This window comes from Macaca thibetana, chromosome 12 (genome assembly GCF_024542745.1).
Source record: "Macaca thibetana thibetana isolate TM-01 chromosome 12, ASM2454274v1, whole genome shotgun sequence".
Taxonomy (NCBI): domain Eukaryota; kingdom Metazoa; phylum Chordata; class Mammalia; order Primates; family Cercopithecidae; genus Macaca; species Macaca thibetana.
In genome coordinates this window covers 125786543-125811583 of record NC_065589.1, presented here as the reverse complement: position 1 = coordinate 125811583, position 25041 = coordinate 125786543, and the positions used below count along the sequence as shown (strand labels likewise).

The window sequence follows — 25041 nt, the reverse complement described above, 5'->3', positions numbered from 1 at the left end:
AATTAGGTATGGCAATTTTAGAAAAGGATTGTTTTCAAGTATCTAACTAGACTTCCGGAGGGTGGGGGAGGAAGGGGGTCATTTTACACTTGTCACTATCAGGGTGGCATCTGACTGTCCAGGTCACGGGGTCAGTGGAGTAGGTTTCCTGGCTAAGGGAAACTCTGGGAGTTCTTTCCTCTCTACCACCTGGGCCAGGATCTTCCCCCTGTCCCTAGCTCTTGGCCTTCTACTCAGGGACTTGGTCCCCACAATCAGATGAAAACTCATTCACGCAGAGCCTTGACAAGGTTCAGAACACGAGGGCTTGGCCGGATGTAGTGGCTCACGCCTGTAATCCCAACACTTTGGGAGGCCAAGGTGGGCGGATCACTCGAGGTCAGGAGTTCGAGACCAGCCTGGCCAACCAACATGGTAAAACCCGTCTCTACTAAAAACACAAAAATTAACCGGGCATGGTGGCAGGCACCTGTAATCCCAGCTACTCGGGAGGCTGAGGCGGGAGAATTGTTTGAACTTGGGAGGCAGAGGTTGCAGTGAGCCAAGATCGCACCACTGCACTCCAGCCTGGGTGACCACACTGCACTCCAGCCTGGGTGACCACACTGCACTCCAGCCTGGGTGACGGAATGAGACTCTTTCAAACAAACAAACAAACAAACAAACAAAAAACCTCGCCGGGCGCGGTGGCTCACGCCTGTAATCCCAGCACTTTGGGAGGCCGAGGCGGGCGGATCACAAGGTCAGGAGATCGAGACCACGGTGAAACCCCTTCTCTACTAAAAATACAAAAAATTAGCCGGGCGCGGTTGTGGGCGCCTGTAGTCCCAGCTACTCGGGAGGCTGAGGCAGGAGAATGGCGTGAACCCGGGAGGCGGAGCTTGCAGTGAGCCGAGATCGCGCCACTGCACTCCAGCCTGGGCAACAGAGCGAGACTCCGTCTCAAAAAAAAAAAAAAAAAAAAAAAAAAAACAAAACAAAAAAACCTCATGAGGGCTTAAGGACAGCCGAGCAAATCAAGCTCCATTTATGGAAACCGGTTTTTTTTTTTTAATTTAATTTATTTTTTAGACGGAGTCTCGCTCTATCACCAGGCTGGAGTGCAGTGGCGCGATCTTGGCTCACTGCAACCTCTGCCTCCTGGGTTCAAGTGATTCTCCTGCCTCAGCCTCCCGAATAGCTAGGGCTACAGGCGTGCGCCACCATGCCCAGCTAATTTTTGTATCTTTAGTAGAGACGGGGTTTCACCATGTTAGCCAGGCTGGTCTCAATCTCCTGACCTCATAATCTGCCCGCCTCAGCTTCCCAAAGTGCTGGGATTACAGGTTTAAGCCACCGTGCCTGGCCGGAATCTGTTTCTTAACATACATCATGCATGTAATCTGTGCTCTCCCGAGGCATTCACCCAAGTAGACAGGCAAGCATCTATGTGTTCAATTTGAAATGCAACAATGACAGATGTACAACTTTATCACTCTTACAGAAACTAACATGCCATCCATTACTCTCCATGTGGGAAACATTCAGTAAACTTCTAAAACCAAACACAGGACTCTGGCATATCCCCACACCCCCAGCAGCAGCTGTGACAGGCTTTGATCTCAACCAAATGCCACTGTTCACAGAACACAAAAACAGGCTCATGGTGCTGCATGTCACTCTGACGTATCACAGTATTTCATATTACTCTGTCACTTACTCAGAAACAAAAGTCTCCACTATGGCATGATTGAGAGAAAATAATTCATTATATATAAATAACAGCTAAGAACAACATACTGTGAACAGTTTCCAGACTTTGAACATTCAACACAATCAATTCTTACTTTTTGGGGGAAAAATCTCTTACCTATCTTTTCCGTTACAGTATGCCTTCTTGAAGACAATATTTTAGTGGTAACATCATTTTCTGGGGCATTCAGTTAATTTTGAAAGATGACTATGCCACATGAACCAAAAAAGAAACTGGCAGGAGGAGGAGGGTCCTGGACCATTCCGGAAGTAAGCTGGGTCTTGCATTATTCAGAGTCAACTATTCAGCTGACTTTTGTCAGGGTGGTGACAGAGAAGAGGCAATGAGTGACACCAGGACATACACAGCACACAGAGAACATGGTCTACTCTTTGTCTTCCTTGCATAGAACAAACATAAGAGGCTTGGTAGAAAGACATGGGGAAAGGTGCCATGGGGGCCAGCATCTGGAAAACATACACCTCGGCGATTTGAGTATTTCCCGTTCAACCTCCTGGACGATAAACCGGGAAAAGGCACCCTTCTGCCCACAGTTGTGGACAGCAGCAGCCACCTCTCTGAATGCTTCATTCAGTGTGAAGATGCAGCTTGAACAAAAGTTTATTTTGTTTGTTTTCTGAGACGGAGTTTTGCTCTGTCACCCAGACTGGAGTGCAGTGGCGCGATCTCAGCTCACTGCAACCTCTGCCTCCCGGGTTCAAGCGATTCTCCTGTCTCAGCCTCCTGAGTAGCTGGGACTACAGGCGTGCGCCACCACACCCGGCTAATTTTTCTATTTTTAGTAGAGAGGGTGTTTCACCATATTGGCCAGGCTGGTCTTGAACTCCTGACCTCATGATCCACCAGCCTCGGCCTCCCAAAGTGCTGGGATTACAGGCGTGAGCCACCACGCCTGGCCAAACAAAAGTTTTTTAATCTCACTGATTCCATCTCTCAGCTGCTCTGACCAGAGGGGCAGGGCGGGAAAAGTCATGCCACAGACTCTGCCCACAGCAGCCATTCTGAGGTGCCTTTTCAGTCTCTTATCCTTTTTTGAGCTCTCCTCTCCTTAATTTTTGTTTTGTTTTGTTTTCCTTGTACCCGTTAATCCCCTCAATTTTTTCTTGAATTATAAAAGCAAAGTCAAAAGGTCCTTCGGGATGACTGGGAGGCTTCCTAGGCTAACTTTTGTATTTGAAAATGGAAAAAATAAATTACTTGATATTTGTGATAAAACTTAAGATTCCTTAAAAAGTCTGCACATCAATATATTACCTGGCTTAGAAGGGTGAGGGCACAGCTATCCATCTGCACCCTCTCCTATTTTTTAAAAACAGGCAAAATATGTAAGAAAAGGCTGGTGCACATTGGAAGACAGAGCGTGCCTGTCTATGCCAGTGCTGCTGTGCCCTGCAGCCTGGCAGATGGAGTCAGATGCCGAGGCCTCACGCCCACTCAGGCCAACAACATACCCAAGACTCGACAGCCCGTTCACCAGCACAGGCTGCCCCGAGGGGCAACACTGGCTGTGGAAGTGAAGACACACAAAGCAGGGACTAAAGGCAAATGGGGCTTCATGATGCAGAGACATGAAGACAGAATTGCTGTGGGCGCCAAAGGTAACCTGCAGTGCTCAAATAAAAGGAAAACAGGACAGAAAGCCACATGTTCCACAAGCAGAATCATTCCTGGTCTTAGATCTGAGGGCATTTGTAGAGGAAAGTCCAAGGCAATGTCCCCTGGGTCTGAGAGAAAATCCCGCGCAGGAGAGGGCAGACAATGCGATGCTCGTCTAGAGGGAGCCTGACCCTGATCCTGACGGGCTGGATACGAGGGAGGTTGAGTATGGCTGTATCCAGTAAGGAAACTGGTAACAGACTTTTCTAGAAAGTGGAAAGAAAAAGCAAAGACTTTCACAGATATAAAATTTGTTTTCAAAACAATTTCCTAGAAAGTTCACTGTGGTTGGGTGGGGAATAAGTGTAACATTTTCATTTCAAATGAGCCGTGGTGCTACTAATGGATTATAAAAGAGGATGGCCAGTTCTGGTCTTCCTTCCCTTCCCATAACCCCCGGAACGTTCCTACTCCTGATATTTTCCCTACCCTCACTGCAACCCACCGCCATCCCAGCCCAAAATTAATTTGCCCAGCCACCGCACTGAACCAGCCTTGACACACAATTGTCGGTTGGATTTCAGTTAAACAATGCACCTAATGCGTGGGAAGAGAAAGTGGGGAGGGCACAAGGAGCATGTTGGCATCAACCTGGAGATGTGTGGACCTTGGACAGAGCTTCTGCCGGCCAGACCCTGGGGAGCATGGGCATCTGCAGCGCAGCGCAGGCTGCAGGTAAACTGAGGTAAGGAAGAACATGGCGGCTTTAGCTGGCCCTGCTTTCTGAGACACCGCAGCATGTGTGTGCTCTTGGGTGTGGGCACCAAAAAACCCATTTCCTTCCAGTTGCTGCTGCCGTTCCACCCTCTGGCTAGAAGAATGCTCTTTACAGAGTCCAGAAGATCAGCCACTTGGTCTTCCTCTGAGGTACAATTCCAATAGAGCTTTAATCCCAAAGATCCAGCGGCCACCAGAGTGCAGAAGTCAGAATCAAATGCTCAGAATCAAAAGGTGTGGCACTCTTGCCCAGCCAGTTTATCAGCAGTTGTATAGACAGATCAGAAAAAACTAATATTTAGTATAAAAACTGTTTTTCAAACGGGGTAATTTCCTGTCCTTCTCCAGAGATCATAATTCTTCATGTTTCTGAGGACCTAAGGAAAAGGAGAACCACAGAAAAGAAAACAGATGATCTTCAAATTACAAACACCACTGAGTGGGCATTTTTCATCGCTGGAACTTAGTCTTTGTACCTCCACCTCCATCTTATCTCACTTACTACATCTTTGGGATTTGTGTTTTTGTACTGTATTTTGAAAGCAAAAACTAAATTAAGGATTTTTTAAAAATGGAAACTATCTGTAAATCCCACTCCAACTGAATTGGTTTTTTTTTTTTTTTTTGAGATGGAGTCTCGCTCTGTCGCCCAGGCTGGAGTGCAGTGGCCGGATCTCAGCTCACTGCAAGCTCCGCCTCCCGGGTTCACGCCATTTCTCCTGCCTCAGCCTCCCGAGTACCTGGGACTACAGGCGCCGCCACCTCGCCAGGCTAGGTTTTTTTTTTTTTTTTTTTTGTATTTTTTTAGTAGAGACGGGGTTTCACCGTGTTAGCCAGGATGATCTCGATCTCCTGACCTCGTGATCCGCCCGTCTCGGCCTCCCAAAGTGCTGAGATTACAGGCGTGAGCCACCGCGCCCTGCCAACTGACTTGTTTTTACAAATACAATATTTACTTTCAGTAAACATGCATGCATTTTTTTAGTCGGGATTTTTCTTTTATCATTTAATAGCATCTAAACATTTTCTGTGTATCAGTGTAGCTCATTCTTGGATGTTTAAACTGTTTTTAATGCTTTTGGCTTACAAGTAATAGTAAAATAAATTTTTTTCATGTATATAACTTGATTATTTCTTTAAGATATATTCTCAAGAGAGTAATTACTGAGGGTATAACGCCTTGAAGGCTTCTAATGGCAGGTGTACTGCTTTTCAACAAGGGCGATTCGAATGCACAAAGCTTCATCAAGGTAGATCCACAACAGTTTCGTCACCATCTCCCAAACAAATGGCATTATCACTATGTCTGTTTTCTTCCACGTCGCAGATACTAGTGACGGAGCGCTTTAATTTGATTTGTTTCCTCAAATTCATTTATGATTTGTGTTTCCTCTTACTTGAACAGTGTGTCCACATTCTTTGCCCATTTATCTATGGAAATTCTCAGGGTTTTACTGACGAATCTGAATTAATTATTGTTATGGTTACTATGTAACCTTCCAGCTGTGATATTTAGTATCATAGTACAGTCTGAGGGATATACAGGCAAATCACTCAAGATCCATGTTCTGGATATTTTTATTTTGAGACAGGGTCTTGCTCGGTCACAGGTTCTCTCTCTGTTACCTAGGCTGGAGTGCAGTCGCTCACTGCAACCCTGACCTCCCAGGCTCAAGCAATCCTCCCACCTCAGCCTCCTGAGAGACTAGGATTATAGGCATGAGCCACTGCGCCCAGCACTTTTTTGGAATTCGTCTAAAGCAGAATAAATCTAAAAAATCCAGAGCCCATCTACATATCAAAATATCACTATGGACTGCACAAATATGTACAATTATTATGTGACAGTTTAAAAGTAAATACGTTTAAATTTTTTCTTAAATCTAGAGCCCAGCTTATTAATATTTTAAGTCACTTTCGTATTCTAATGATTTTTTCAAGTAGCTATTATTCAAGACACACACAACAGGGAAAACATTAAAAGACTTAACGCTAAATTAAATACAAGCATTCCATCTCCATCCCAACATGCTTGTTTTAAAGAATACTTTTTTCGGCCAGGCGCAGTAGCTCACATCTGTAATCCCAGCACTTTGGGAGGCTGAGGCGGGTGGATCACTTGAGTCAGGAGTTCAAGACCAGCCTGGGCAACATGGTGAAACCCTGTCTCTACTAAAAATACAAAAAATAAAAAATAAATAAAAAGTTAGCTGGGCATGGTGGTGCATGCCTATAATTCCAGCTACTTGGGAGGCTGAGGCATGAGAAGTGCGTGAACCTGGGAGGTGGAGGTTGCAGTGAGCCAAGATCATGCCACTGCACTCCAGCCTGGGCAAGAGTGAGACTCTGTCTTAAAAAAAAAAGAATAGTTTTTTCAAATACATATTTGTCTTGATCTAAATTTATTCATTCACTAGTACACTGACAGATTTAATGAAAAAAACAAGGAATCTGACAAGAACTCCACAAAAGGTTTGGTTTATGTATCACAAAACTCATGAACTTAAATAATTATAATCATAATTAAAATCCCTTTCTCTTCCTCACAAGAAAATTGAAAAAAAAAAAAAAAAAAGGCAATTGCATTACTAAATACTGCTTAGAAGACCAACATAAAAGGAAAATGAAAAATATACACCGGTCGATGTCAGAATGGAAGAATCAATAGGAGATTTTTCTCTTCCTTTTATCCATTATTCTATTGTCCTTACAACAAACAAATCACAAATGGAAAGAAGTACTGTCCCAAAGCCAGCGGTTTGTGTTTACCTTCTCGGCGGGGTTCTTCTGCCTTCTCTTTGTACAGCGTTCCCGTTTCCTTCTCCTTCTGAAAGCGGAGCTGGAGCTGTTTGATCTCTTGGTCGTAGTCCTGCCACTCTGGGACAATTCGCACGGCTGCTTCCAGTTTGGGCTCTTTGGTCATTGGATTATTACACTGTGAAAACCAAAAGAACACACTTCAGCTGAGTTGAAGAAAGGCCACATCATAGAGAATTCAAAGGTTCTTGGGTTACAAGTCCTAACTAGACAAAAACACAATTGTAAGGAACCAAATGATACACTACCGGAAGCAATATGGTAGTGCGCTATGGAAAGCTGTATTTACATCTGCAAAGAATGTGTGAGTGGCTACTGGAAGGCAGAAAAAGTAAAAGTCCATTTGGAAAAACTACAAGGCGCAGAGATCAACTGGAAGCCAAGGAGCGGCTCAGCAGATTGTAAGTCGTGGGAACAGTCCCATTAAGTGCTCAGGGGTTTGGTTTCCTAACGTAAGTGGGGAAATAAAACCACTGAAGTATTCTATAAGGTAAGAATATTCTGTAAGAATAGCCCTGAAAAACCAAATACTTATACTTACTATACAACAAACGATACTTATTCTATAAGATAAGAATATTTATAAGAATATTCTCTAAGATAATTATAGCCCTGACAAAAACTATACAATCACAGAGAAAGTCTAAATAAGAATCTAGGAAATTCTGAAATTTAAGAATCTAAATAAAAATCATTAATCATGATTCGCTCATACATCCACTGGATGAACATGCAGAAGCACTGCACACACTTACCAAATCAATGGTTTTTGCCCTTTTCTTAGAGGCGTCATCACACCACGTTTCACACCAAAGCCATTCTTGAGGGAGGGATTTAATTGGCACCTGATGGATCATGTTATTGGGCAGATCCTGTTTGGTTAAAAATAAAAATAAAACACATGTATCTAAAGTTCTGGTGGTACTTATTTATTTATTTATTGAGAGATGCGGCCGGGCGCGGTGGCTCAAGCCTGTAATCCCAGCACTTTGGGAGGCCGAGACGGGCGGATCACAAGGTCAGGAGATCGAGACCAGCCTGGCTAATACGGTGAAACCCTGTCTCTACTAAAAAATACAAAAAACTAGCCGGGTGAGGTGGCGGGCGCCTGTAGTCCCAGCTACTCGGGAGGCTGAGGCAGGAGAATGGCGGGAACCCGGGAGGCGGAGCTTGCAGTGAGCTGAGATGCGGCCACTGCACTCCAGCCTGGGTGACAGAGTGAGACTCCGTCTCAAAAAAAAAAAAAAAAAAAAAAAAAGAGAGAGATGGGGTCTCGCTCTGTTACCCAGGTTGGAGGGCAGTAGTACGATCTCAGCTCACTGCAACCTCCACCTCCCAGATTCAAGAGATTCTTGTTCCTCAGCCTCCTGAGTAGCTGGGACTACAGGGGCCCGCCACCATGTCTGGCCAATTTTTGTATTTTTACTAGAGACGGGGTTTTGCCATGCGGCCCAGGTTGCTCTCAAACTGCTGAGCTTAGGCAATCCACCCACCTTAGCCTCACAAAGTTCTGAGATTACAGGCGTGAGCCACTGCGCCCAGCTAGTTCATGGGGAGCTTAAACGCACAGAACATCAGTGATGTGTACACCTGCTCGTTACGGATCACATGCCAATCACAAATGTTTAAAATGGAAAAGGTCCTTACCAATGCCTTAGAGAAATTATTCAAAACTACAAATTTTAGAGGATCCATAAAACATCTGCCCATAATAAGCAACTGAAAAGCTCTGGCTTAAAACTTACAAATAGCCTGCACCTAACCCTCCCTTCATTAGGGCAATCCTAAGAAAAATACTCCTACTGACTTCTAAACGTCAACTAGAGTGGTGGTTCATAAATTTTACAGGCTTCTGTCAAGGAAGTTCTGAATCTACCTCGTCTTTTGAGACTTGCTCCCAAATAGGTGACATATTTTCTAGCCAATTCTACTCTATGCTTTAAACCTTTTTTCTGAGGAGACCTTCTGACTTTGCCACAATAAAATGTTCCACTGTCCTAAGACTTACGTGGAACAAGGAAATGTACAGAAATGATTGACTGCCATACTCGTAAAGAATGTTCCATGATGGTACAAAAACAAATAGATACTTCTCTACAAAACCCTGTCAACAAACTAAAATTTAAAAATACCTGCTGAAGTGGGTAGATCGCTTGAGCCCAGGAGTTCCAAGACTGGCCAGGGCAACATGGCAAAACCCCATCTCTACAAAAACTTAGCCAGGCCTGGTGGTGCAAGCCTGTCGTCCCAGCTACTCAGGAGGCTGAGGTGGGAGGATCGCCTTTGCCTGGGAGTTCAAGGCTGCAGTGAGCCACGATCGCATCACTGCACTCCAGCCTGGGTGACAGAGTGAGACCTTGTCTTAAAAAAAAAGAAAGGTGGATTAAGGTATCACATACTCATCTTGATTTATCTTAATTTCACTTAAAAGTCTTACACACTGTTGACCTTGTGGTACTGCTATAGAAAGCTGAATCAAGAACACAATATGAGTTCCAACTCTGTACTCTGCTTGAAAAAGAGGAGAACTCTACTTTCAGCATTGGTGGACTTAGGTAAATGAGACTAGCTCACCTCCTGAGGAAAACTAGAATAGCTGAATGAATTACAAAAAGCACACACCTTTTGAAGGCACCAGAGAACTACAAGACAGTAATTACTGGTCCGGGGGAGAACAACGGCCAGAAAAGATAACTCTGGAATCAGGTTTTTCCCTCAGGATCTATGCTGCTTGGTGAGGCTTTCTGAGGCTTTCGACAGCTACTCAGGCCTGAGGTAACAAAGCTTTGTATGGAAGATCTGTGGCGGTTGAGGGGAGTTCTAGCGAAACCCTTTGCTTTGGGTTGGCATACCAAAAGAACATACACTCCGATTTCGAGTGAGCCAGAAAAGGCCCGAGAAGAATGCAGCTCAAATTCCAATCATCAGAATCTTTAAAACGGATTAAAACACTCCTGGATAGCCATTGCCAAGTTTCTGACAAAAAGTGTGACAAAAAGAAACAAACAGGCCGGGCGCGGTGGCTCACGTCTGTAATCCCAGCACTGTGGGAGGCCGAGACGGGTGGATCACCTGAGGTCAGGAGTTCGAGACCAGCCTGGCCAACATGGTGAAACTCCATCTCTACTAAAAATATAAAAAAATTAGCGGGGCGAGGTGGCTGGCACCTGTAATCCCAGCTACTTTGGGAGGCTGAGGTTGCAGTGAGCCGAGACTGTGCCACTGCACTCCAGCCTGGGCAACGAGAACAAAGCTCCATCTCAAAAAAAAAAAAAAAGAGAGAGAGAAACAAAAACTGTTAGGTGATACCATTTTTGAACTCAAATTATTTCCCAAAATAATTCTGCAAAAACAGCGCCTGACACACTACAGAAGATAAACAGATATGTGATAGATAATATGAACAAAAGAATAACAGAAATAATACAACAGAATCAGATCCACAGTCGCTCCACAAATTAGAAGATACCAGGTATCGCACAAATTTTAAAGCAAGTAGAGCCAGGCACTGTGGCTCATGCCTGTAATCCCAGCACTTTGGGAGGCCGAAGCGGGTGGATCACAAGGTCAGGAGTTCGAGACCAACCTGGCCAGCACGGTGAAACCCCGTCTCTACTAAAAATACAAAAATTAGCCGGGCGTGGTGGCACGCGCCTGTAATCCTAGTTACTCAGGAGGCTGAGGCAGGAGAATTGCTTGAGCTCGGGAGGTGGAGGCTGCAGTGAGTGCCACCCAGAGCATGCCACTGCACTCCAGCCTGGGACAGAGTGAGATTCTGTCTCCAAAAAAAAAAAAATTTATCTTTTACTATTCCACGGTGATAGAAGAGAAGAAAATGAACAAATTAAACTCGTGTTTACAGATACAGGCTTCAACAGTAAATCTATAAAGAAAAGCAAATGATTACCATAAAAGTCGTGATGCTAGACACTTTTGTTAGGGAGGACGGGTGGCTTCTGGGATGCTGAGAATGCTCTAGTTCTTGAACTAGGTTGTGGTATCTGGGTATTTGCTTCACAATAACTCCTGGATGTATGTGAATATGTGTGCATGTTTTTTGTATACTTTTCTTTATGGATGTTACATATCACAATAAAGGTTTAAAAAAATTTAAGTAGACTTAAGCAAAACAAAATGCTTAAAATATGTGAAATATGTATCCAAAACCCTTAAACTACAATCTCACCTCTGAAAAATGCTTCACATTAACAAACAGTAATTTAGCTAGCCTTGAAACACATCATGGTTTCTGACATAGAAAAAGGGGAAGTTGTGATACTATACTGTGATTCTCTACTACGAATCCTGAGCTATTTAGTTCCTACAGCAGAAAAACAAACTGACCCAAGCTGGTAGAAAAACAAACCTACGAGGTTAGTTTGAGTACAAAATACAAAGATATGCTAATGGTTCAGAGAGGCAGCATCCTCCTTCCATCTCTCTCCCCAGCCAGCATCAGATCTATGACATTTTTCATGCTGATACGTCTTCTCTTGAGGGTAGATAAAAATCTCTCTCACACACACACACACACACACACACACCATGAAAAAACAAGACACCGTCTTGAGAGGAGATGATTGAGGACACAAATAATACTTCATTTTCTGATGCAACTCTGTATACCCGCCACTCACAGTTAACCATAAAAAATGGACACTTACTTGATCAAGATTTGAAAGGCTGTTAGGGTCCTGACTCAGACCTTGGTACTGTCCCCTGAGTCTGTCACCAGCAGCTATTTTCCTAAACTTCTTCAGATCCACAACATATAGTGCACTGAACAAAGAAGACCCGCTTGTTACAACCAACCATGGAATACGACAGGAAAACTAAACCCCATGAATAATGGAACAGGCCACTAGCCAAATATTCCGGCTTTTCTTTGAAAAGGTATGCTGCAGCCCTACAGTGGAGTTAAACTGTGCTGCTTTAAGATCTCTAAGAAAGTCATTGCAAAATCTATCCTGTGCCATGCTTTTGTTACTGTTCCGTATTTGCCATCCAAAAGAAATAATCTCAGACAAAAGATTTCTAGCAAATGCGGCAGTAATAAAAGCCATAGTAACTGGTAACTATTATTCAATGATATCCTGATGATGTCTTCAATGTTACAAGGGAGAGAAAAAAATCCCAGAGTGTTTCAGTCCTTACAGTTCTTTTGGACCAGGACTGTAAAGAATGAAGCCGCCATCACTACACCCCAGCAGTGATGCACGAGCCGCTTTCTACAGGCTCCTCTTCCCTGCACGTCTTCAAATCACACTTCTCGCAGAGAAGAGAATGGAGTGCTCATTAGAAATGTAACAATGCACACAGTTCGACCTAAAAGGTCTACTTCGAGGAATTTATCCCACAAACATATCTGATATGAAAAATAATTTATTTATTCACTGCAACATGGTAGGTCATAGGAAAAAACTATAAATAACACTCACGCACTGGAATAATATGCAGCTATGAAAAGGAATCAGGTCTCTTTCTATTCACTTAGAAGATGTATATGACATTAAGTTAAAAAAAAAAGCCAAGTTACAAAATGTATAAATAGGTAGCATATTTTGTGTGAAAAAAGAATACACATTCACAGCTGTTTCTGTAAGAATTAAGAAAATCTGGAAAGACAGACAGTCAAAAGTTGGGAGGTTATCTGTTGTGAGAACAGGAACTGAGTAGGAAAGAGAGAGACAGGATTAGGACTTTTTTTTACACTGTGTATTTTATTTTATTTTATTTTATTTTTATTTTTTTGAGATGGAGTCTCTCTCCGTCACCCAGGCTGGAGTACAGTGGCGTGATCTCAGCTCACTGCAACCTCGGCCTCCCAGGTACAAGCAGTTCTCCTGCCTTAGCCTCCCGAGTAGCTGGAATTACAGGCGCCCATCACCACGCCCAGCTAATTTTTGTATTTTTAGTAGAGACAGGGTTTTGCCCTGTTGGCCAGGCTGGTCTTGAACTCCTGACCTCAGGTGATCTGCCTGCCTAGGCATCGCAAACTGCTGGGATTACAGGCATGAGCCACTGCGCCCAGCCACTGTGTATTTTTTATAATTTTTATTTTTCAACCATACCAATGTATTACCTATTCACAATTTTAACCACACAAAATCAATTTTAGGAAAACCCCATCACGGTGTTAGGAGTGCTTCTTTTCAGTACCTGATATGATACTTTCGCCCAGCTAAATGACTGGCCCAGTACCCTGACTTCCAGAACCTGTAGCCGTCCATTTCTCTTCGGCTGTCACAGAAGGGAGTGTAACCGTAAGGAGCACCATCCAAACTGAAATCTCTCAACTCTTTCAGATCTGTTCGGACAATCTGGAGGATATCGAGAGTCATTCGTTAAGCAACCATGCAGACAGCTCTAATGCCGTTTTCTTAAGATACAGAGTGGCTCGCTTAAAGCAGCATGGAAGGCTGCTCAGTGGTGAGTGGCACAGGCACTACCGGCAGATGGACTTTGCTTCCTCCACTTGTTAGTAGGTTGACTCACTAACATATAAGACGCTTAGCAAGGTGTGTGGCAGTAGGAATAAAACAAATTTCAATTGCTTAGGCTTTCTGTGCCTCAGTTTCTTCATCTATAAAATGGAGATAATGACAGTACCTATGTCATGGGGTTGTTGGGAGGATTATGTAAGTTAACACACGGATGGACAGATGTAGAATAATGCCTTGCCCATCTTAAGTACTCAACAAGGATTAAATGTGGCTATGTTAGAATCAGGAAGGCACACTTCAGGCTGAGCCAGTGGAAGAGAATTCCAAAGAGGTGAGTGAAGTCTCCGTCCCAGTGACTTTCACACACATTACATCCTTCCACTCAGGTGGCTGACTCAGGTTTCCGCCCGCTTGGGCTGAAGTGGAAGGCTGTGGGCAGAAATACATTTATGCTGTTTGAGTTTGTACGCTCTAAAATCACATGTTCCCTTTCATTAAGTCAAACCCTGACAGCTGGAAGAATATCCGGAGGTTCCCTATTGCCAAAGCCATGCATCCACTTAAGTTTCGTCTATTACCCGTGACAATAACTCCTACCTTTTGGGCAGATAATTAGAGATGATGACAAGCACTGCTAAACGTTAATTTTCTAATTTTTAGTTTTCAAGTTAAATGAATTAAGTCAGATACAAAATTGCACACATCATGTTATCACAACGATGTTAAAAAGACAGAGAAAAAGATGTAAAGGAGATGAGCTAAATGTTTAAAAAGTGATCACATCTGTGTGATACATATTTCCATATTTTCTAAATGTAAAATAAGCATGTCCTTTTCCATAACTGGAAAAAAATAGCATTTAAAAAGAAGCAATTTGTTGCTTTTAATACAAACTGTCAAAACTTGGCCTTTAAGGGCCTACCTGATCAGCATCCACAAACAGGAACTTGTCAACAACTAGTGGGAAAAGTACATCCAGGAAGAGGATCTTGTAGCCCCAGATGATGCGCTGTTTTTCAGTCTGTTGATGAAGCCACCGGGGCCATTTGTACTGAACAAGCTCATACTGAAAATTGTATTCGTTTGCCATGTAAGGTATAAACTCCTGTTTTGAGACATGAGAACAACAAATAATCATTTCTTCTGATTAAGAAAACTGCTTTCATAATGTAAGCCAACCACCATGATACGGGACAAATAAAACACATTTACCAAAACAGTGGTCTTACAAAGACTGGCCCTGACCCACTCATAACTATAGAGAAGAACAGATATAAACCTGTGTGAAATCCCCATTTCTTTATGACTTCTGGTCACCACATGAAATCAGAGAATGTTCAAGAGAAGGATTTTAGATGTACATCCCTCTGTGTGTGTTTTTACCGCACATGAACTTTAAGCCCATTTGTCTGAACTTGATTTCAGTAAGGCATTTACCGAGCTTGATGACAAGCCTTCCTCAAGGCCAGATCTAATCCGGGGAATAACACTGCAAAGCCAGAACTCTGGACAAATACGTTGTCCTTTATGAATAAGTCTTTCAGATTCTAAGTACAAGCACCTTTAGGGGCCCAGCAGGAAAGTGCTTATCAAGGAGAATGGTTATTGAATATATTAAAAGTCATTTAGTAAATTCTACAGGAAAAAAAAGGATGCAAATAAATCAACTTAGATGACAAATACTGGCTGATATAAATAATGCAGAAAGCATTCCAAGGACGTGTTTTGTTTGGCACAGAGGAAGCATGACTTCCATACATCATCTGGGAGTGGTTCATGCTCACACCAGTCATGCTCCTGAATGTAAACCATTGCTGTGCTTTCTAACTGAAAGCAAGCACGCAGGCTTCCGAGGAAGGAAACGTTATCTCCTAAGACACCACTCCTAATAACAACAACAACACGCTCTCCTACTCTATTATCCAAGTTTTTAAACACAATTTTTTTTTTTTTTTTTTTTTTTTGAGACAGAGTCTCGCTCTGTCACCCAGGCTGGAGTGCTGTGGCCGGATCTCAGCTCACTGCAAGCTCCGCCTCCCGGGTTCCCGCCATTCTCCTGCCTCAGCCTCCCGAGTAGCCGGGACTACAGGCGCCCGCCACCTCGCCCGGCTAGTTTTTTTTTGTATTTTTTAGTAGAGACGGGGTTTCACCGTGTTAGCCAGGATGGTCTCGATCTCCTGACCTCGTGATCCGCCCGTCTCGGCCTCCCAAAGTGCTGGGATTACAGGCTTGAGCCACCGCGCCCGGCTTTAAACACAATTTAACTGTTTCCCTCAAACAGACCAATCTGGAAGAATAACCAAAATAGAAATATGCAACCAAATTAGGGTATCTTAGTAAATGGAAAATTTGCTAAAGTATACAGATAAAACAAAAGTCATGAAACATATACAGTAAATATCTCCTTAATAAGAATGTTTTCCCTTCCTCTGCGAAACAAACCTTAAATGTGGGGGACAAGTAATTCTTCAAGAACCAGAATTTCACAGGAGTCTTGGTATTCTTCAGCACGGATAGCATCATTATGCTGCCAAACAAAAGCAGAAAATTAATAACAGTTTTCCAATGGATTTAACCTCCACATGATGTAGAGTCAATCACGAGACACCTAAATGCTCTTTATGGCAGAGCTAACTAATGGCTCAATTAGGCAGAGGGAGATGCTCAGTCATGGAAAATGAAAAATTGTACTTACTCCAGCTTATTAAGTTATCACTGAAAAGAAGGGGCATTCCTCACCTACAAAACTACACTTAACTGACAGAGGCAAATGTTTTAATTCTGTTACACCTCTAAATAAACTGCTTCATGAACTGATATGTTGGTTATGGTCCAGATGAACACTGGAGATGGGGGTAACTGACATCACTCTCCAAAACCCCTGTCACACACAGCAGCATCTGGTGCTGAGGGAAGAATGTGTAACCACAGCGCCTCCTGCAGCCTACACAGAGGTCCTGCTTCAGAGAGGAAGGCTACCAGCTCCCGCCTCCTTACTCAGAAAACAAAACCACATTTATGAACCGAGGAATTTAATCAAATTCAGTTGTTATTAGTGTCACTATTTTAGGTAGGCTATTATTTCTTGGAAATAAGAGGGCTAATAATATGAAAAATGACATTTTGATTTTCTTTTTTTTTTTTTTTTTTTTTTTTTTTTTTTTTTTTTTTTTGACGGAGTCTCGCTCTGTCGCCCAGGCTGGAGTGCAGTGGCGCAATCTCGGCTCACTGCAAGCTCCGCCTCCCGGGTTCACGCCATTCTCCTGCCTCAGCCTCCCGAGTAGCTGGGACTACAGGCGCCCGCCCCTGCGCCCGGCTAATTTTTTCTATTTTTAGTAGAGACGGGGTTTCACCATGGTCTCGATCTCCTGACCTTGTGATCCGCCCACCTCGGCCTCCCAAAGTGCTGGGATTACAGGCGTGAGCCACCACGCCCGGCCGACATTTTGATTTTCTATACTAGATCTGTAGTGAAAAATTAAGAGTGAACAGAGCCCTGGCAATGAGAAAAGTGACTCTCAGGCCTTCCTGACACTGTAACAAGGCACTCCCGAGTGCCTCTGGTCACCACTACATCAGTCAGCCCTGGCCTGTGGCCTCTTCTGCCTCTAGCTGTGTGACCTTAGACAAGTCCCTTCACACTTGAGGCCTCAACCTGTTTATAAAATAGAAGTGTTCGTATGTAAGAACTAAGGTCTCTCCTGGCTCTAAAATCCTGTGAATCTTTAGAAGGCAGCGAAGTACCATGGTTCTGTTCTCATTCTATTCTCTATGTCAACCTCCTAATCTCTGGGTTAAGCAATGTTTGGCAGGCAGTAAACATTAGCACAGTCTATGAAGGTGTACAGTGATGTTAAAAGGCTACAGCCTTGTAATATCCAGAGGCACTCACTACATAGCTCAACTTCACAGAGATGACGGGATCAAAACAAATCCAATTATAAATGGCAAGCCAGTCACAATGCTCAGAGTGCTTCAAAGACACAGAAGTATGAGCAGAATCCCATAAAACCTTTCCTCTCTAAATAAGAACACTGACAAATTCATTCATACACAATGAAATCATCAAGACTGACCGAAGAAATCTTTCGTAGAGATGACCAGATGCAACGGAGAAAATATTAATTATGTCATCTTTATCTTGCTTCATTTCCTCAGCCTTCTGTCCCCCTGTAAAGCCCCTATAACAATAAGAGTAAAAACAAGACCACTTGAAACACTGGTACAGACACACAGCCTTTTAAAGTAAGAGGAAAGAGATGGCGCTTCCCATCCTTCCCTAGCAGGTGAGCTGCAGCAGGAGCGGTTATGAAGCTTCCCTCACATCCTGGAGAGAGCACGAGACCGACAAAACCAACCTATGGGAAAACAAAAAGAATGTTCACTCCCTGACAGTGTTGCTTTAGGAAGAGACTGAACACAGGCTGCACCAGAATACAACTTACACAACGGGAAGTCAACTGAGCAGGGAGCAGTCAAATTTCCAAAGAGCAGGAACAGGTAATGAGAGTCACAAAGTATGGAGCAGAAGTAACTTCCCCATTAGGAGACACGAACCTCTTTTGGATTAATCAAGTGAAAATACTCATCTATGCCAAATATAAGTGTGAGATGTAGCTGCACGAAGTAGAATGTGAAAGGCCCAGACGGGATCCCAAGATGCAAAAAGAAGGGATGGACGGTGCTAATATCTCAGTTTTTCCTTAAAAACATAACTCTTTATAATGTCAATTTACCATTTGAAGGAATCCCAAAATCCAGATTCATTCTCACTCGTTCCATCACTCAGCAAGTCTTCGTTCACCATATCTGCCTTCTTCTGAACCTGCAATCAAACGTGGTAAACCTTACTCCCAGTATGTCTCACAGGCATAAAACTGCCTCTCACTGGGTGTACACTGTGAGCCTGTCATCAACAGGGAATTATCAATCAATTCTCTCACAAATAGGCACGACCCCACCCAGAGTCTAGAAGGATTCAACAGAAGTATCTCCACCAGGACATTCACATCATAACCTTATGTGAGGAGACAGCAACCACTTTTAATTAGATGAACCCCATTTTCAGCTTGCAACATAGGCAGAGAGTCGCAAACTCAACTGTGCAGTGAAATCAGAAGCACGATTCAATGAGCCAACAGCTAGTTCCAGGGAAGAGTGTGGTGCTGGGGCGCTAGCTGTTGGGAGGGAGGTATTTCATGCTACGACCAGTTTTCAGATTCACTGGCACAAACAGGGGTTTCTTCTTGGCAGCACAGTGACCATTTTTCTGCTCGACTATGCATGGCCTATTTTAGGTTTCACTGTGTGTAATGATAATTTATTCCAGAATACACTGTACTTGAATTTAAGGTACTAAACGCTTCAACATTCAGAGAACGGAAAGTAGAAGTCAAAAGAAATTAAATAGGACTATCATTTTATTATTGAAAATTTTCATGGCCATTTCTCCCAATATTCTGAGAAGAGAATCATCAACAATACTATGAATTGTGGCTATATAAACAACATAGCATCTGCGAGAATATTTTATAGAAAATGGGACATGTTCTGCACACTGAGATTACCCAAAAGGTACAATCTTCCAGTTGAGGAAAGCCACAAACTCACACTTACCAAGACATTTTGCCTTAAAGCAGTATCCCTGTAATTGCCACAGCAAATTCCAAAGACACTCTTGGGCTGGTTCCAAGATACATATTTTTACATGACAGCTGTCCAATAACAGAATGCCACTACTTTTACCAAACTCACCTTCACTTTAATAATTTTGCTTTTGAAGTTGTTGAGGACGATAACCACATCATCAGCATCAGGGGGAGAATCGGTGCCATCATGGCTTTGCGAGAAAAGAAAGGTCAATATTTACAAGGTACAATTCTCAAAAGGCAGCAAATGCTCTCAGAGCATCTGAGTCCATCATCCTTCTCATAAAGGAGTTTTCCAGATCCAACTATCTTCTTGCTCCTTAAGCTCCTTCAAGCTGCACAGAAGCACGTGTTGAAATCTCTCTTTATATAAGGTGCATGCCCAAACCTCCTTCGTGAGTCCTCTTTCAAATTACCCATCACGCAGTGAGAGGAACCGATGTGTGGTAACCACATGGTGAGTACTAAACAAACGCCTGTGTTCAGAAGCTCTGAGCCAAGCAGTGTCTTTGGTAAAGGAGTGCAGGGGGAACAGGACCCCTGAACCATTACTGGAACCACACTGCTTCCGTTTTTTTGTTTGTTTGTTTGTTTTTTGAGACAGAGTCTTGCTCTGTCACCCTGGAGTGCAAGTGGAGCAACCTCAGCTCAATGCAACCTCCACCTCCCAGGTTCAAGTGATTCTCCTGCTTCAGCCTTTAGGTAGCTGAGTTTACAGGCGCCCACCACCACATCTGGCTACTTTCTGTATTCTAGTAGAGACAGGGTTTCACCATATTGGCTAGGCTGGTCTCAAACTCCTGGCCTCAAGTGATCCACCCTCCTCGGCCTCCCAAAGTGTTGGGATTACAGGCGTGAGCCGTCACGCCCGGCCACTACTCTTTAACTGGAACAGTGTTGTAAAGAAAATCTGCTTGCTATTTCGGCCTGGAGGCAACAATCAGTCAACAACAGGCCCTGTACTCAACTCAGTGTCTATACGCTATGAGAAGAACTACAACAAACTCTATTTGCAGGCAGACAGGAGCAGAGGAAGAAAAATTAAATTTATGTTTCCCTATTAATCAACAGCAATGCCTAAAATTTCCAGTCACCAAATTTCAAGGTGCGGAAAGTGATAATTACAACATGAACTCACTGCATTTGCTGTCAGCTAGCAGAGAGTGGGGTTCTCAGACAAAGGAAGATTCTGTGGGGGGGAGCCCTGAACAGCTAGGAAGAGGGGGCACCACGCTCCTGGGAAGGGGAGGGCTGGCAAGGGCCACGGCATCCAAAAGGGAAGGAGTTTGGAAGTGCATCCAAAATTTTGTAAAACCTTATCTGAAGAAAATGTTATTTGGAAAAAAAACCTTCTACTGTTTACAATGGTGTTATTATAACACAGAATGCTTCTCTTTCCTAGGTAAGAACCAGGCACTAATCCACTGTTTCATGTGTGTCACTACGGAGCTAATTAAAGCAAGGATATACTATAGGGTGCTTCCAATGTGCCCTAATGGAAATCATCACCTAAACAAACTGGCAGGAGGTCTTTTCACACAGCTTAAAACTAATTTAAATTGTGTTAAGCAGAATTTATATCAAACTCTTTTAAAGGCAACATAATTATTTTTAAACTAATAAATATGTGCAGTACAGCTTACGGTAAAAGCTGGCCACAGAGGGAATGTTCTTACTATACCACCACAGACCAAGGAAGACCACACGAACAGCACAAAGTTTCCATGTATGGTGCATTTGCACATCACTCAGGGTCAACACACACACTCCCTGGGCAGAAAAGTTTGGCTGTTCTTTCTTTCTTTTCTCCTTTCTTCAAGTTTCTCATCTGCCTGTCTATGAGCTGCATCACAGTGATAGAATGATTAGATTCTGGGATATTGTTAGCACAAAGGAATAATTAAAGAATAAAGCCTGACTATACTCATTAGCATCTATACCTCTTATTATCTAATTCTACTCTAACAATTCTTCTCTATTTAATTTCCTGGGAAAACCACGGTTTCATCACACATACAACTGCAAATTAAATTCAGGTTGCCTGACTGCCAGGGTAGAATTCAATTAGAGCTACTGCTCATTTCTAAATGTTCTGGGAAAATGTACCTGCATCACTTACTCCTACCTGTAAATTCTATAAATATCTTCAGAGCGTCCCTTCCTAAGTCTGAGGATCCAAGCTCCTGGGTTGGCTTTCAGCTGAAAGTAGCCCTAGGACAAGAAGAAAAGTCCAATGTTAGCTCTCTTCAAAACACCAAAATGCTATTTCTGAGGAACAGTTACATCTATCTCTGAAATATCAATCAACTATAATGTGAATAACACAGTAAACAAATCAATGTAACTCTTAAAAAACCAAAACTACACATTAAAACCTCTAGCACAGGCCAGGCGCGGTGGCTCACGCCTGTAATCCCAGCACTTCGGGAGGCCACGGCAGGTGGACCACTTGAGGTCAGCAGTTCGAGACCAGCCTGGCTAACATGGTGAAACCCTATCTCTACTAAAAAAGTACAAAAATTAGCTGGGCGTGGTGGTGGGTGCCTATAATCCCAGCTACTCAGGAGGCTGGGGCAGGAGAATCGCTTGAACCTGGGAGGTGGGGGTTACAGTGAGCCGAGATCACACCACGGAACTCCAGCCTGGGCAGGAGTCTCAAAAACAACAACAAAAATCTGGTACAATAAAGGCCAGTCGCACCAAGAAATCGTCTGCTCTTTAGCTGTGCTTCAGGGAAGAATCAACGTGTGATGCATGAATTTAAGTGTCGCACTTCCAAAGAAAAGAAAAAGGCTGTCAGCTCGTGAGCAATCTATTTTCAGGAGCCAATTCAGTTATAGTATTCCAGCATGTTTTTTCTTTCGACATGTAATTCCAACCTACAAATTTAGCTGAACTAATGATTTCTATATTGACCAAATTCACCCCATAATGAATTTTAATCTCACTCTGTGGTTAAGAACGCTAACTGCTCCATCGTAAATTACAGGGCCCAAATTAACGTAACTACAATATCGCTATCTGATGAATAGATTATTTACCAGATTGGCCATAACAATGGTGTCCACGATGACCGGGTTGGCTGAAGTTCCTAAGGTAAACTGCAGTCCCCGTGGAGGCTGGCCTGTGGTGATGTCGTAGCAATGACCTTCCAGTAACAGGTACTCCAGCTCATACTCAGCAGCCACTATACTGTCCACCTGCAAGCCAAAATCCAATCACCTGAAGGCACTCAGAGACAACATGAATAAATCTGAAATGCATTACGCAACGTAAAGGAAGCAGACAAAAATGACTTACATAATATATGATCATATTTTAAGAAATTCAAGAAAAGACAAAACTATAATGACAGAAAGCAGATCAGTTGCTGCCTGAAACCAGGCGAGAGGAGGCTAATGTCTGCAAAGGGGTATAAAATAACTTTTGGGGTAATGGAAATGTTCTGCATCTTGGCTATGGTGGTAGTTAATGACTGCATACAATTATAAAAACTGGGTTGGAAAGAGAAAGGAGAAAAAAAAATAACGAAGTTACTCTAAAAATACGAATGAGGATAAGACACTAAACGTTGAAAAAAATTAAAGACCTATATGCAAAGACATCCTGTAGTCACATATCAGTAGAAAAACTTGCACACAACATTCATAGCAGCATTATTTACAACAGCCAAAAAGTAAAAACAACCCAAATGTCCATTTGTGAAAGGATAAATAAAATGTGATATGTCCATAAATGAAATATTATCTAGCAAGTTAAAAAGAATGAAGCATCGATATATACTACAACATGGATGAATCTTGAAAACAATCTGTTACGTGAGAGCAGCCAGCTACAGAAGACCACATTTGATTCTGTTCAGACAAAATGTCAGAAGAGGCAAATCCACAGAGATAGAAAGTAGACTAGCAGTTGCCAGGGGCTGGGGAAATGGAGAGTGACTGCTAATGAGTATGGGGCCTTTGCTGGGGATGCTGAAAACATTTTAAAATTACATAGTGGTGATGGCTGCACAACTCTGTGAGGACACTAACACCTCTCAACTGTACACGTTAATGAGGAAAATTTTATGGTACATGAGTTCCATGTGAACAAAGCTGTTGTTTTAAAAAATATCTTCCCTGAACACTGATGTCTCAGAGGCCCCCTAGACTGGGATTCAATCTGCTCTATTACACATGATTAGGTATTTGGAAGCAATGATATGATAGTCTTACCTCTTCTAAATAAATATTATCAAGATCATATGGTGTTCTGACAGATTCTACCATCCAGCTTTCAGGTGTGTTCAAATTCAGAGTGAACAATGGAGACTGAGGCATATCCAAAAATTTTGCTATTGGACCCTTAGCAAAACTATTGTCTGAAGTGAAAGAAATCTCTGGTTCTAAGACATAACGGTAAAAGCTGAAATTGAAAAGGAAAGTGTTAGATATTTTTCTATGTGACAACGGTACTTGAGTGTACAAGCCCTTACACAGGTAAACAACTGGTTAAAACAAATTAGATTTGGAGGAGTACCCTTCCAGATTGGGAAACGTGTTTCCAGAACCATCTTTGACCTAATGATGCCTCCTGTGGTTGCTACAGATGCAAGAAAAGGCAAACAAGGACAGCACTGAGGAGGAGGCCACTCTTTCACATGGATGGCCGTCAGGGTCACAATTAGGTCCTGGGCATTTTCCTCCCTTCAGGGAGGATTCATTTTTCTCTTTAAAACCAATTCCTAAAAGCTGATTGGACTCCCAGGCTAGTCCTGAAAACACTAATAATTTAAACGTTTCCCCTGTACAAGAATAATGGTGGAAGCTGGGAACCCTTTGGTTACTTGCAAATGCTGTTTCAATCCACCTAGAAGCTAATCTATAAAACACAGCACACTGGCAAGTTAGAAATTTCCCACAGCCACAACATTAACTGCTTTTTGTATCACTTTTTTCATAAATAACCATTCCTAAACTCATGACAATATACAGCTAAGCAAGCTTCCTCTAATATGTATATTCCAACTTGAAATGAATATTCTTCTTCTTTTTTTTTTTTTTTTTTTTTTTTTTGAGACAGAGTCTTGCTCAGTCGCCCAGGCTGGAGTGCGGTGGCGCAATCTCGGCTCACTGCAAGCTCCGCCTCCCGGGTTCCTGCCGTTCTCCTGCCTCAGCCTCCTGAGTAGCTGGGACTACAGGCGCCCACCACCTCGCCCGGCTAGTTTTTTTTTGTATTTTTAGTAGAGACGGGGTTTCACCGTGTTAGCCAGGATGGTCTCGATCTCCTGACCTCGTGATCTGCCCGTCTCGGCCTCCCAAAGTGCTGGGATTACAGGCGTGAGCCACCGCGCTTGGCCAATATTCTTCTTTTAAGATGAAAAGCACAAATGGGGCCAGGCGTGGTGGCTCATACCTGTAAACCCAGCACTTTGGGAAGTGAGGCAGATGGATCACCTGAGGTCAAGAGTTCGAGACCAGCCTGGTCAACATGGTGAAACCCCGTCTCTACTAACAATACAAAAACTAGCTGGGCGTTATAGTGTGCACCTGTAATCCCAGCTAGTAAGGAGGCTGAAGCAGGAGAATCGCTTGAACCCGGGAGGCAGAGGCTGCAGTGAGCCAAGATCATGCCACTGCACTCCAGTCTGGGTGACAGAGCAAGACTCCATCTCGGGGGGAAAAAAAAAAAAAAGAAAAGGCACAAATGCAAGCAGCCTGGATTAATGCCACCTAAATGCTACAAACACACTATGTTCCTAGAACTTCTGATTACAGTGAAATCTGGCAAAACTGAACATTTAGTAAATGACCATTTCAAACATGATGTCCACCTATAAATCCATCTGATCCTCCGACATGCAATATCAGACCTTGGATTCAGTACTATTCTTCAACTGTTTTCTTACATAGCATGTTTTACCTTTTTAAAGGCATGTCGGAAAGTTTGGATTGGCAGTTCATAAATACTCTCAGATTCATGTTTATCAGCTGAGCCAAAACCTAGAAGGAAAACCAGATGACAA

At 43.0% G+C, this 25041-nt stretch overlaps 2 protein-coding genes across 7 annotated transcripts in view; one reads left to right on the top strand and one right to left on the bottom strand.

Annotated features, from left to right (window-relative positions):
• The window catches only part of POLR2D (RNA polymerase II subunit D), a 471659-nt gene that overhangs the window by 121803 nt on the left and 324815 nt on the right, over positions 1-25041 (top strand). The gene's annotated exons all lie outside the window — the stretch shown is intronic.
• UGGT1 (UDP-glucose glycoprotein glucosyltransferase 1) overlaps positions 1417-25041 on the bottom strand; it is a 108277-nt gene continuing 84652 nt past the window's right edge. For 5 of the 6 annotated variants that reach the window (XM_050751577.1, XM_050751578.1, XM_050751576.1 and 2 more), the window contains 14 exons: positions 24939-25018; positions 23252-23441; positions 22076-22234; positions 21160-21245; positions 19141-19225; positions 18123-18211; positions 17463-17567; positions 15829-15913; positions 14309-14491; positions 13103-13263; positions 11608-11722; positions 7699-7815; positions 6896-7061; positions 1417-4503 (listed from right to left, as the gene is read on the bottom strand). In XM_050751577.1, the coding sequence (XP_050607534.1) occupies positions 4478-4503; positions 6896-7061; positions 7699-7815; positions 11608-11722; positions 13103-13263; positions 14309-14491; positions 15829-15913; positions 17463-17567; positions 18123-18211; positions 19141-19225; positions 21160-21245; positions 22076-22234; positions 23252-23441; positions 24939-25018 (1647 nt within the window). In that variant the 3' untranslated portion in view covers positions 1417-4477. Of the gene's footprint in view, positions 4504-6895; positions 7062-7698; positions 7816-11607; positions 11723-13102; positions 13264-14308; positions 14492-15828; positions 15914-17462; positions 17568-18122; positions 18212-19140; positions 19226-21159; positions 21246-22075; positions 22235-23251; positions 23442-24938; positions 25019-25041 lie in introns of those variants that run through there. The other variant, XM_050751580.1, reaches the window with a different exon arrangement.